At 46.7% G+C, this 13596-nt stretch overlaps 1 protein-coding gene across 2 annotated transcripts in view; it reads left to right on the top strand.

Moving 5' to 3' along the window:
- Positions 1 to 13596, top strand: part of LOC143802525 (uncharacterized) — a 203578-nt gene that overhangs the window by 6604 nt on the left and 183378 nt on the right. Inside the window, exons 2-5 of one of the 2 annotated variants that reach the window (XM_077281333.1) lie at positions 1292 to 1437; positions 2223 to 2399; positions 2483 to 2606; positions 2687 to 2754. In XM_077281333.1, the coding sequence (XP_077137448.1) occupies positions 1360 to 1437; positions 2223 to 2399; positions 2483 to 2606; positions 2687 to 2754 (447 nt within the window). In that variant the 5' untranslated portion in view covers positions 1292 to 1359. The remainder of the gene's footprint in view (positions 1 to 1291; positions 1438 to 2222; positions 2400 to 2482; positions 2607 to 2686; positions 2755 to 13596) is intronic. The other variant, XM_077281332.1, reaches the window with a different exon arrangement.

Raw genomic sequence — 13596 nt, 5'->3', positions numbered from 1 at the left:
TCGCAGCAGAAATCGAGACTCATCAGACCAAGCAACGTTTTTCCAATCTTCTACTGTCCAATTTCGATGAGCTTGTACAAATTGTAGCCTCAGTTTCCTGTTCTTAGCTGAAAGGAGTGGTACCCGGTGTGGTCTTCTGCTGCTGTAGCCCATCTGCCTCAAAGTTCGACGCACTGTGCGTTCAGAGATGCTCTTAGGCCTACCTTGGTTGTAACGGGTGGCGATTTGAGTCACTGTTGCCTTTCTATCAGCTCGAACCAGTCTGCCCATTCTCCTCTGACCTCTGGCATCAACAAGGCATTTCCGCCCACAGAACTGCCGCTCACTGGATTTTTTTTCTTTTTCGGACCATTCTCTGTAAACCCTAGAGATGGTTGTGCGTGAAAATCCCAGTAGATCAGCAGTTTCTGAAATACTCAGACCAGCCCTTCTGGCACCAACAACCATGCCACGTTCAAAGGCACTCAAATCACCTTTCTTCCCCATACTGATGCTCGGTTTGAACTGCAGGAGATTGTCTTGACCATGTCTACATGCCTAAATGCACTGAGTTGCCGCCATGTGATTGGCTGATTAGAAATTAAGTGTTAACAAGAAGTTGGACAGGTGTACCTAATAAAGTGGCCAGTGAGTGTATGTGTATTTATTTTTTTTTATTATTATTTACATAAATGGATTTATTGGAAAAAAACATTTTTTTTCTGTATTTGGGGATTTATAAAAAAAATATTTTTACACATTCTGATTTTTTTTTTGTTACTTTATAACATTGTCCCAGGTTGGGACATCACTATATCATGTCAGATCGCTGACTTTGCATAGCACTGTGTCAGATCAGCAATCTGACAGGCAGTGTTCTGACAGGCAGTGTAGGAGGCTTGCCTGCGCCTGCTCGGCAAGAGCTGATAAGCCTCCTCACTGAAGGACCCGGAAGGACCCCGCGATCACATCATGTTGCTCCAGAGGGAGTGCGCAGGGAGCCCCCTCCCTGCGCTATTGTTCTCTATGCAGCTGTCACTACTGACAGCGGCATCAGACATAAGACGGGTTAAATGTCCACGATCGGCGCTAGCATCGATCGTGGGCATTGCAGCGGGGTGTCAGCTGTCACATACAGCTGACACCCGCATGCGATCGCCGCGGCGCTCACCGACGATCGTGCTGCCATACTAGTACTGCTGTTTGCGGGAAAGCAATTCCCGCAGAGCAGTCCTAGTACGGCGCATGTCGGGAAGGAGTTAAACATGTTACCTTTGTTTACTATGATGTTTACATTGTTTTTTCCTTACAGGTTCCTACAATAAAGGATCCTCTGCTGATAACGTCTCTGCGGGAATCTTCCGGATTAATGTGCCAGGGATGAATAAGGACAGAGACAAAATGGTAGAGAGGATAATAAACCTCACCCTGGAGATAATCTTCCATCTTACCGGAGAGGTGAGAGGTTCTGATGTCATCACATGACCTCATTATCTATGGGAATAACAGGGGATATGACCGGAGAGGTGAGAGGCTCTGATGTCATCACATGACCTCATTATCTATGGGAATAACGGGATATGACCGGAGAGGTGAGAGGCTCTGATGTCATCACATGACCTCATTATCTATGGGAATAATGGGATATGAACGGAGAGGTGAGAGGATCTGATGTCATCACACGACCTCATTATCTATGGGAATAACGGGATATGACCGGAGAGGTGAGAGGCTCTGATGTCATCACATGACCTCATTATCTATGGGAATAATGGGATATGAACGGAGAGGTGAGAGGATCTGATGTCATCACACGACCTCATTATCTATGGGAATAACGGGATATGACCGGAGAGGTGAGAGGCTCTGATGTCATCACATAATGTCATTATCTATGGGAATAATGGGATATGAACGGAGAGGTGAGAGGTTCTGATGTCATCACATGACCTCATTATCTATGGGAATAACAGGGGATATGACCGGAGAGGTGAGAGGCTCTGGTGTCATCACATGACCTCATTATCTATGGGAATAACAGGGGATATGACCGGAGAGGTGAGAGGCTCTGATGTCATCACATGACGTCATTATCTATGGGAATAACGGGATATGACCGGAGAGGTGAGAGGCTCTGATGTCATCACATCACCTCATTATCTATGGGAATAACGGGATATGACCGGAGAGGTGAGAGGCTCTGGAGATGTCTGTAGTGATATTATTAATGTCTCCACACTCAGGATTACACAGTAGTGAAGACTTCTAGTGATCGCTGTCAGGCCCCTGTGTCTAAAGGACGGGGAGGAACCCTGAGCCCAATCCCGGAGCCTCCACCTCACCCCTGGATACATGAGGACATCAATGCCAAGAAGATCCTAGAACTCACCCACAAGATGATTGAACTGCTGACTGGAGAGGTGACACTTCTGGGAATTCTGGGACATTATACAGGACTGCACTGGAGGATTCTGGGTGATGACGGTATCATTGTGTGTGTCAGGTTCCTATAAGGTGTCAGGACGTCACTGTCTATTTCTCCATGGAGGAGTGGGAGTATCTAGAAGGACACAAGGATCGGTACCAGGAGGTGATGATGGAGGAGCACCGGCCCCGCACATCACCAGGTAATAGACAGGACTAAATACACGCGGCCTATAATTCTCTGTATGTAATAATGATGTCAGTCCTGTCTGTGTCTCCTCAGTTCTCTCCAGTAAGAGGACAACCCCAGAGAGATGTCCCGCTCCTCCTCCTCCTCCACAGGACCATCAGGTAGGTGGAGATCTCCCTATGATGTGTAGACGGCTGTGACGTCCCTGTGTTCAGTCTTGTTTTCTCCTCCAGTATTATATGGTTTATACTTGTGTAATGAGAGCGGTGGAGACGGCAGGATCACAGCTGACCACAGACATCACATGTCCGGATCGTCTCACCATTATTCCCGGGGACTTCTCGTATCATCGGGGACTTTTACAATATTTGTTTTGCAGGTTTTGGATCTGGACAAAGATCTGAACAATATTAATGGTCCAAAGAGAAATGTGAGGAGAGATCAGCGGTGTAAAGGGGAGACCCCTAATGTGAGGAGCGATCAGCGGTGTGAAGAGGAGACCCCTAATGTTAGGGGCTATCAGCAGTGTAAAGAGGAGACCCCTAATGTGAGGGGAAATCAGCGGTGTGACGAGGAGACCCCTAATGTTAGGGGCTATCAGCGGTGTAAAGAGGAGACCCCTAATGTGAGTGGCGATCAGCGGTGTGATGAGGAGACCCCTAATGTGAGGGGCGATCAGCGGTGTGAAGAGGAGACCCCTAATGTGAGGGGCGATCAGCGGTGTGAAGAGGAGACCCCTAATGTGAAGGGCGATCAGCGGTGTGAAGAGGAGACCCCTAATGTGAGGGGCGATCAGCGGTGTGAAGAGGAGACCCCTAATGTGAGGGGCGATCAGCGGTGTGAAGAGGAGACCCCTAATGTGAGGGGTGATCAGCGGTGTAAAGAGGAGACCCCTAATGTGAGGGGCGATCAGCAGTGTAAAGAGGAGACCCCTAATGTGAGGGGCGATCAGCGGTGTAAAGAGGAGACCCCTACAGATCACTGCCCAGGTGAGGGTCTTTAGCTGAATATTCACTTTCAGCACAATGTGAATTGATAATGATGTGCTCCTGTTATATGTGAGGTCACAGGTCGTCATTTACAATATGGACTAGATGGCGGCCCGATTCTAACGCATCGGGTATTCTAGAATATGTATGTATGTACTTCGCGCTGTAAGTGGGGGTTAAATTCCGCGCCAATATCGCTGATTGGTCGCGGCCAGCTGGGCGCGACCAATCAGAGAAGCGTGGTTGAAATCTCGCACCAATTTGCTGCCGGACTGCGTTTCACTGTTTGGTCGCAGTTGGCAGGGCACGACTAATCACCGCAGCGGTGTTTAAATCCCGCGGCAATATCACTGATTGGTCGCGGACGGCCACGTAGTATATAGCACAGCCACGTACTATATAGCAGCCACGTAGTATATAGCACAGCCACGTAGTATATAGCACAGCGATGTAGTATATAACACAGCCCACGCAGTATATTGCACAGCCACGTAGTATATTGCACAGCCACGTAGTATATAGCACAGCGACGTACTATATAGCAGCCACGTAGTATATACCACAGCCATGTCATATATAGTAGCCACGTAGTATATAGCACAGCCACATAGTAATAGCAGTCACGTAGTATATAGCAGCCACGTAGTATATAACACAGCCCACGTAGTATATAGCAGTGTGGGCACCATATCCCTGTGAAAAAAAGAATTAAAATAAAAAATAGTTATATGCTCACCTTTCGTCGCCTCCGCAGCTTTCCTGCTCCTTGCGATGCGGCCGGCAGCTTCTGTTCCCAACGATGCATTGCGAAATTACCCAGATGACGTAGCAGTCTCGCTAACTGACTGGACGGAACTGACTGGACGTGGGGAGGGGCCAATTCGCGGCCGGACTGTGCCTGTCGCTGATTGGTCGCGGCCACGCTAAGCAGGATTTCCATTACAGACAGACAGACAGACAAACAGATGGAAGTACCCCTTAGACGATTATATAGATAGATGATAATATAATTATTGTTAATACAATATTAAATCTCGGGTTTTATCAGTATTTTATTTATTTTCTCTGCAGCCGCTGGAGGCTGCCATTTTTATTCGCCGGTGTGTAAGTGACTGAGCTCCTGTGCCCGGGGGCGGCCGTATTTGTGGTGGGTATTGGGGACTGCGGCGGTGTCCGACCAATCTCCTACATTGTGGCTGCCTCCATCTGTGAACTGGGCATGTTGTATATAAAGCTGTCATTCTTTACATTAATCTGTTTTTGTTTTTGATACTTCCTAGTTTTTGGCTTTGACAAAACTTTATTGACACAGTCATGTGCAGATTACATGTGTTTTTCACTAGAGTTGAGGGAATTTTTCAAAATTCAGTTCTGATTACGATCGGCGGCGAATATTGTATTTGCAATATTCGCCAAATGTCATTGGAGTCAATGGGAGTAGAAGTGACTGAATATGTTCAGATTAGATTGTCAAACAAACATTTGTCACGAATATGACAAATTCAGATTCGGCGACTGATTCCGAACATAGTCTCTCAACTGTATTTTTTATCTGTGGATTTTCCACATCCAGTACAAGTCTATGGGGAAAATCTGCAGATAAAACTCGGCGTACTCACAAGATAAATTGACATGTTGCGGATGTGAAATGCATCACAAGTCCGTTTACACTGCATTAAAAAAACACAGACGGTCTGAGATCTCTATGAAACCCATGGACTTTGCTGGAACTGTAAGACGCTGCATGATTGATGCAGCGAAAATATGTTACAAACTCAATTTAAGTTACCTACAGGGTTGTTGCTGAGGCCCCGGTAGAATCGATGCGTATGGCAGCTCAGGCGGCCATCTTGTCAAACTCAATGACAGGATTGTGGGGGTTAAAAAACTGCCAACGGGTACGGTTTCCAAAGCTAAACTCTGCTCCATTCCCTTTGGAGGAAGACTTGACTTTGGTCATGTGCTTGATTCGATACTGGAGAAAGCTGAGGATCAGAAAAGGGGATGTCCTGAAGCCACATCAGCCAAACCAAAGAGAAGGTTTTATCCCTCTGGAAATGGAAACCATGATTACCAGTGTAAGGGGATGTGGGGTCACTGGAGCTACCCCAAAGATTGTACAGGTTGGGATTTTATACTGAATCCTAATCCCCAGAATCTTGAAAAACCTGACTTAACTCGTTCCCACAGGAAAGTATTTCTCAGAGTTTTTCTAGGCTCAAGTAAACAATCATGATTTTCCCTTCCCCCATGACAGCACCGCACATTGAGAGATGGTATCCGCCCCCAGGTACAGGAAACCTGTAGCAGAGATAAAAGAAGGGGACGGCACCTCTCTCCTCAGTTTTGGTTTCCTGTTCCTGGCCTGTGATGAAATACCTCCAGAGGGATCCCCCTCTGATTCTTTCCGGTCTGGAGGCCGAGGTCCGGGGGGGCTGCAGCTGGGCACGGTGGTGCGCGTCTGTGATCCCGGCCCTGGGGAGCGGTCTGGCCTCGCTTGTCCCTTTCCTGGACTCCGCCGCTCCTGTCAGGAGGCTGGGCCGGGGTGCAGGCGTGCCCATCACGACGCTGGCGTCGACTGAATGGGTGACGACTTCCGGTCGCACCGTTAGTGACGTCACATGTCGGAGTGAGAGGGTGTGCTGGACGCTTCCAGGTGGAAGTCGTTCCTAGAGCGCGCACACCGCTCCACTCTTATAAAACAAGACAGCGCACAGTAACCAGCGGTGAGCAGCCTCAAGCATGGCGGACCCCGCTGCAGATGGACGCGCACCAGAGGAGGACCCACAACCTGTCGTGGTATTCATGGGTTCGGTGGGTGAGTGCCTTTGTAAGGCGAAGCACACTATTAGTGACGACCCTATATCATGTTTATATTATAGGGTAGGAAGGCCACCACAAAGCAGAAGAATAGGGTGTGAGCGTTATGCAGGGAAACCCTCCCTAAAACATACGAGAAATGGATCTGTCAGCTGTGTATTGAGAAAACAGTAGCCAAAGAGTCGCCATCCCTACTCCAAAGCATTAAAACCATTATTAGGGATGAGATGAAGATGTCAGTAAAAGAGCAGTTAAAGGAACAAGCAACAATGAAAGCCTCCTAAATTTAATTAAGAGAGTGGAAAAAAACCTAACAAAAAGATGTCAGTACGGCAGACACTAAAACATAAATATCCGTTTGACGAGGAAGTCTGTGATAAATGGGAGAAAGCCCCAAGATTAGATGCAGCCATCGCCAGCACATCTAAAGGAATAGCCTTACCATTTGAAGATATGGGTGCCCTAAAAGACCCCCTTGACAAGAAGGCTGATGCTTTCTTAAAATCCGCTTAGGAGGCGTCAGCGTGGTCATATAAGCTGGGGGTTGCCGCCACTTGCACAGCTCGTGCTATGGTGAAGTGGCTGGAGGAATTAACTGAGCAAATTAATAATAAATGCCCGAGAGAAAGGCTGTTAGAGGCAATACCCTCAATACAGAAAGCGGCAGGTTTTCTAGAGGACGCATCGGTGGACTCCGTTCGATGTGCCGCCCGTGCGTGCGCTCTATCAAACTCAGGGCGTAGGGCATTATGGCTAAAAAACTGGAACGCATACTTCCAGTTTAAAGTAAAACTTTGTGCGGTCCCTTGTGAGGGTCAGTACCTTTTTGGGAAAACATTAGATGAACTACTGGAAAAAGCTTTGGATAAAAAGAAACTGTTTCCACTTCCTCCCTTCTTTAAATGTCGTTGGGGTGATACTCGCTCTTCCTTTTGAGGATCAGGAAATTGGGGTGGCCGTGGACGATCTGATGATAGGTCCATGCGAGGAAAACCTTGGAGGAAAATAAGGGATTCCTCTTCAATAAACCTCCCCTAGATCAAACTCAAAACAGCACTGACGCCAGGAATCCGGTGGGAGGAAGGTTCCAACATTTCCTCCATCAATGGTTGGCATTACCTGCCTCTCAATGGATATCAAATTTATTATCCGAGGGCCTGCGACTAAATTTCATCAGGCCCCCGCCACGGAGAGTAATATTCACTCAAGTGGCCAAGAAAAATCAGCCCGCACTAGAGAAAGAAATTTGAATCCATCTACAGAAGAAAGTACTAAAAAAGGTACCACATCAAGAAGTTGGACAGGGGTTCTACAGCGCCCTTTTCCTTACACCAAAATCAGACTTTTCAATCAGAACGATATTCAACCTAAAATCGTTAAACCGATATATCCGGGTGGAAAAGTTCAAAATGGAGACTCTAAGGTCGGCAGTGAAGTTACTCAGGTGCTACATGGTGGTAATAGACTTAACCGACGCCTATTACCATGTACCAATCTGCGAAGAACACCAGCAATACCCAAGATTGGTAGTAGAAATAGCTCAGGTTCCCACTCATCTACAATATCGGTGCCTTCCCTTCGGGGTCTCAGTAGCTTTCCATATACCGTATTTTTCGTACTATAGGACGCACCGGACTATAAGGCGCACCCAGGTTTTAGAGGTGGAAAATAGGGAAAAAAATATTTGAAGCAAAAAAAATGTGGTAAAATATTTAATAACATAAATAACATACTATTATATGTGGTGTTATTATATATAATAGTATGTTATTATGTTGGAAGCTGCGGGACCAGTGTGGTGTCTGTGAAGTACGATATGAAGACGCTGGAGGGTGAGTATAAGGGCTCATTTCCACATGCGAGTCACACGTCCGTGTCTCGCATGTGGAAACCAAGCTCTGGCGCCGGCACTTTGGAGCGGAGCTGTGCAGCTCCATGTGTTCCTATGCGGCCGCACGCTCCGCTCTGGAGTGCCGGCTCAACAGCTTGGTTTCCACATGCGAGATACAGACGTGAGCCTCGCATGTGGAAATGAGCCCTAAGAATGGGTGCAAAGGGCTTATAGTGAAAGCACCACTCCAGCACTGCAAAATAACACTGGAGTGCTGCTTTAAAATTCCATGGGAGAACTATAACTCCCAGCATGTCCTGCAGATCCTATGACATGCTGGGAGTTATAGTTCACCAAAGGAGTGGCAGAGTGCTTTATTGTGTTTTGTAAAGACTAACCTTACTGTGGCAGCCAGCCAGCCACACTGTGGTGAGGTACAAGCATCCCATGACTGCACACATGCACTGCCCTCCATGTTGTTGTTGCCTTTCCTCAGCGCAGGACATAAGAGGAAGCTGCAGATTCTAGGTGGGAGTCTGAAGGACCTGTGATGATGTCAGAAGAGGGAGGGCTCTGAGCTGCCATGTGATGCTTCAGCCCGCCCACTTCTGACATCACACAGGTCCTCCCTGTGCACCAGACAGCTCAGCGTCCAGCACAGGCAGGTAGACAGCGATCTCCTGGCCCCTGCTGCTGCCTCTTCCTCCCCTGGACACACAGATTCTCCCCGGAATCAGTGCTGGGGAAACTGTGTGTCGCTGCTTAAGTGCAGTATTCATTTGCTGCTCCCGGCTCACCGCTCAGCTGATCGGTGGGCGGGGAGCAGCTAATAAATATTCACTGCACTTAATCAGCGGGGCCATGTGATTTCCACAGCAGCTGATTCCGGGCAGACATCCTGAAGTGGGATAACAGTGCGATCCCACTCGCTGCTGCCCCCCTCCCCACATGCTATATCCGTACTATAAGACGCACCCACACTTTCCTCCCAAATTTGGAGGAAAAAAAGTGCGTCTTATAGTCGGAAAAATACGGTATGTACAAAAATAATATCGGAAATAGCATCTTACGTGAGGAAGGAAGATATACTGCTAGTACCCTATTTGGACGACTTTCTTATTGTAGTGGACGACGAACAAAAATGTGGAGAGGTGGTCACAACGGTACTAGAAATACTGACAAAAGTGGGCTGGATAATAAGCTTAAAAAAGTCAAGACTAAATCCAACCCAGATACAGGAATTCCTTGGAATCCAGCTGAATTCAATTGAGCAAAAATGCGTTCTCCCAGACAGAAAGATTCACTCCGTCATTCAAAAAATACGCCATGTAAAGACAGGTCAACCCATCTCTCTAAGGTCTGCAATGTCACTTCTAGCGGTCCTAACAGCGAAAATTCAAGCAGTCAAGTGGGCGCAAGCCCATACAAGAGAATTACATCAGATCTTGTCCGAACAGTCGGTGGTTCCATGCAATCTGAATCGGAATATACTCCTATCACCGCAGGTACAAGAATCGTTGAAGTGGTGGCTGAGCACGGAAAACTTAATAAATGCTGTACCATGGTCAATTCAAGACCCGCTAGTACTAATTACGGATGCAGGGCCATTAGGTTGGGGAGTACACCTGTTGTCGGGGTCGTCACGACAATAACCCTCATTCACCAGTCATCCCAAATTAGACTATAAGCATGTGGTACCGGGTAAGAATGAGTCAGACAAAAAGCTGGTTCAATCTCCGTGCATGCTCGTGCTTGTTTAAGTGTCAGCAACAGTCACAGCAACTGCGTTTATTTCCAAATACACAGTACTATATTGTTCTAGGAAAAGGAATGCAATAGGCGGGGTTTAAGCAGTATATGTCTAGTATTCAGTCCTTTCTGATTTGTCCTGATGTCTCCTGGCGAATCCTTCTTTCTTCACATTCCTGAAGTTTCAATTTCAGAAGAAATGATACTTCTTCCCTCAGAGACGAAAACTAGGGTAAAGGTGAATACTGGTAGCCATTTTAAATACAGTTATATCTGCAAGCATAGGAAAAACTTATTGTTTCACAGTATAAGAATATATAAAGTACAAAAAGGTATAAAAATGTATATTTTCACCCTGACAATCCCCCCTAAACACTAAGTTTTTCCCTTAAAGAAAGATCCTTAGAGACTGTCCATGTGATGGGGAAAGGGGAGGTGGATTTCTTCATCCAGACACCTCAGAAACTCTCCCCTAGCGAGAGGCCTCCAGGCAGCTGAACCCTTCACTAACCTCACATGGAGTTCTCCCACTAGGTCTCTTAGAATCATCTGAGAATAGGGGGTTTTGTCTACTCTCTTGAGGGGGACATACTTAGGGATCTCCCCTGGATCAGTACCATCGTACTCTGGTAGATCTACTTCTTGATTGAGGAAGGTGCCAGTCGGAGTTGCTTTGGCAATAACCTTTTTACACAAGGGAATAACACAACAGAGAATTATCGATCCAATTATAAGAAGGGCAATCAGTACCAGACAAGCTTGTTGAAGGAATCCCTTGAGCCCACCCAACCAGCCGGAAAAGAAAGATGTGTCCACTCCAGCATACATGACACGTCGTCTTATTGTCCTAATTTGTTCAATTTCTTTAGGAACCTTCAGGAGATCTTTTGGATCTACATTTCGCCATTCAGGTCTGGCTGTCTATATTTCGTCTCGTAAGTCTTTGGTCATACCGTCAATGAATGTATTTACCAATACTCTAACATCAGGTGGGTTTATGGGACTGTACCCCATGTCTTCCCATTTCAGCTGCAACCGTCCAAAGTATAGCTCTACACTCTCTCCTTTTGTCACATCTGTAAAAAGTCTTAATTTGCGTCCTAGTACGTCACCTGTTTTTGTGTTCACCAACTCTCTAGGTCTGCCTAGGTGCACTTATACATCCATCATATGGTCATTATTTGTCTGTAAAATGAGAAAGGTTGGTTCTCAGGGTCAGCCAATTGTTTTTGCATAGCTAGCTAGTCAGAGGGCCTCCAGGGATAATACTCCTGTATCTGTCTTACCCTACCTGATGTGGTTGGTTCTCTGGTGATGGGGGTGACATGACATGCTGGTCTACAGCTCCTTCCCAAAAGGATTACTGTCAGCCTACTCCCAAAAGTTAATGTCCCCACTATCCACCAACCACAATCCTGTGTCAGCTTCTTATGTCACTACATGTGATCTTGTCTGGACAGGATTCAGTGTAATTCTCTTAGGTCGGGTTGCAGCACGGGTCATACAAGTGTTAGGGCCCAAATCCTCAACTATACTCTAAAAGGCATCACAGCTATAATTGACAAATCTTTGTTCACTGTAATATCTATATTTGATCCATTCAACATTTTTATTAATCTGCACCTGTGGGATTATAGAAGCAGAGCCAGCATAGATCTGGTTCTGGGCTTTAAACTGGTCAGGCACCCCCCTTGGCACTCCAATGGCATCAATATATACTAGTGGATCTTCTTCATAACTCATGTGGAGCTGATCAAGACTTCTCCTCTTTCTGGTAGGTTCATCAGGTATCTTTGGATCCCAAGGTAAAATCTTGAACGGCATAGCTAGTTTAACAAGGGTGCATTGGCCTGTCCAGGCATTAGGCAACCTAGGACGGAGCTTACCATCTCCACATAACCAATAAATATTGTACATATATTGTGTATGTTTAATTAGCAAGTCAGAATCTAGAGAACTGTTCTCCTTGCAGAAACCTGTCTCGAAGATCCCTACTGGTGTACCTGTGGTGTTGTGGGAATTATAGCAGGTGTAATTGTCAGCTAACACGGTTACTTCTCCTGGGACCTTTAGTCTAGGTTCCTTATGAATTAGTGGGACATAATCTGGGCAATCAGTGGACTTCAGACCTTTCAACAGATTCATGACACAGGCAGTGGTGTTGTCATCAGGAAAAAGCAATGCATGTGTGTATGTATAGGTGTGTATTCGCAGCAGCACAAGCAATACATCCTACAGAGATATTCTGGACTCTTACATTGTATCTCACCCATTCTAACCATAGGTTTTTCCTTGGGGCTGTTTGGGTTTCTATGGAGAAAACTTCTTGCCAACTGAGACCGGGGCTGTCAGGTTTACCCAGAGAATAGTGGGACCAGGATTCTTATTTACAATAGGGGCCGAAGAGGTAGGGGCGAGGATGGCCCCCAACCCCAGGACCAAAAACAACAGCAACATTTCCCTTCAGTCACTACTGTGACTAAACACTGGTTCGGTCTCTTTTACAGTGTGAGGTGTGGATCCAGGTGCTCTTTCCTTCAAGTTTTACTGCAGTGGGGGTAACCAGGAGCACCGTGTGGGGTCCTTCAAATCTTGTCTGGAGACAATCTCTGCGCACAAACTTTTTCACATACACCAGGTGTCCTGGCACAAAGTCATGGACCACGTCACCTGTGGATTCTGGAAGAGAACTGAAGACAGTTAAATGCACTTTAGCAAGGTGTCCATGTAAGGCCTGCACATAGCTAGTCAAGTCCTGGTGCTTGAGTTGCAACTGTTGTGGAAAGAAACATTCAAGATTGGGGCTCCTGCCAAACAGAATCTCATACGGTGACAGTCCTGTCTTCCTGTTTGGGGTATATCTTACTGAAAACAAAGCTAGAAGAAGACATTATGTCCATGGTTTACCAGTCTCTGCCATTGCCTTCCGGATTTTAAGCTTAAGAGTTCCATTTAGTCTCTCCACTCTTCCACTGCTCTGCGGATAATATGGAGTATGCAATGCTTGACTTACCCCCAGTGTTGCCACTATCTCTGACATGATCTCTCCAGTAAAATGGGAACCCTGATCGCTTTCAATGACTTCAGGAACTCCATACCTGCATATGATCTCAGCCATCAGTTTCTTCGCTGTTGTCCTAGCCGTAGCTTTGGCAACTGGGTAGGCTTCTGGCCAACCTGAAAATAAATCAATGCAGACCAACACATACTCATACGTCCCTACCCTGGGTAACTGAATATAATCAATCTGCAGTCTCTGGAATGGGTAAAGGGGCCGGGGAGTGTGTTTGGATGGGGTTTTCACTGTCCTGCCCTGATTATGTGTGGCACATATCATGCAGCTCTGTACCTGCCTTTCTGCGCAGGTGGAAAACCCGGGGGCAATCCATTGTTTCTGTAGGGTGTCACACATGGCCGTCTTCGAGTGGTGCACATTCCCGTGCAGAACATGTGCCATCATTGGGTACAGTACCTGTGGTAGGCAGACCTTTTCACCCCTCCCCCATAGTCCAGTGACGGTATCAGAGCAAGCCCCTATCTCTTGCCACCTATTTTTCTCCTCCTTACTTGCCTGTTCTTGTAACCGGGCTAAGATGTCTTTCAACACAAGTGGA

The sequence above is a fragment of the Ranitomeya variabilis genome, chromosome 1 (assembly GCF_051348905.1).
Source record: "Ranitomeya variabilis isolate aRanVar5 chromosome 1, aRanVar5.hap1, whole genome shotgun sequence".
NCBI lineage: Eukaryota > Metazoa > Chordata > Amphibia > Anura > Dendrobatidae > Ranitomeya > Ranitomeya variabilis.
Note: the sequence above shows the minus strand (reverse complement) of the source record. Positions and strands in the feature narration are given on the sequence as shown.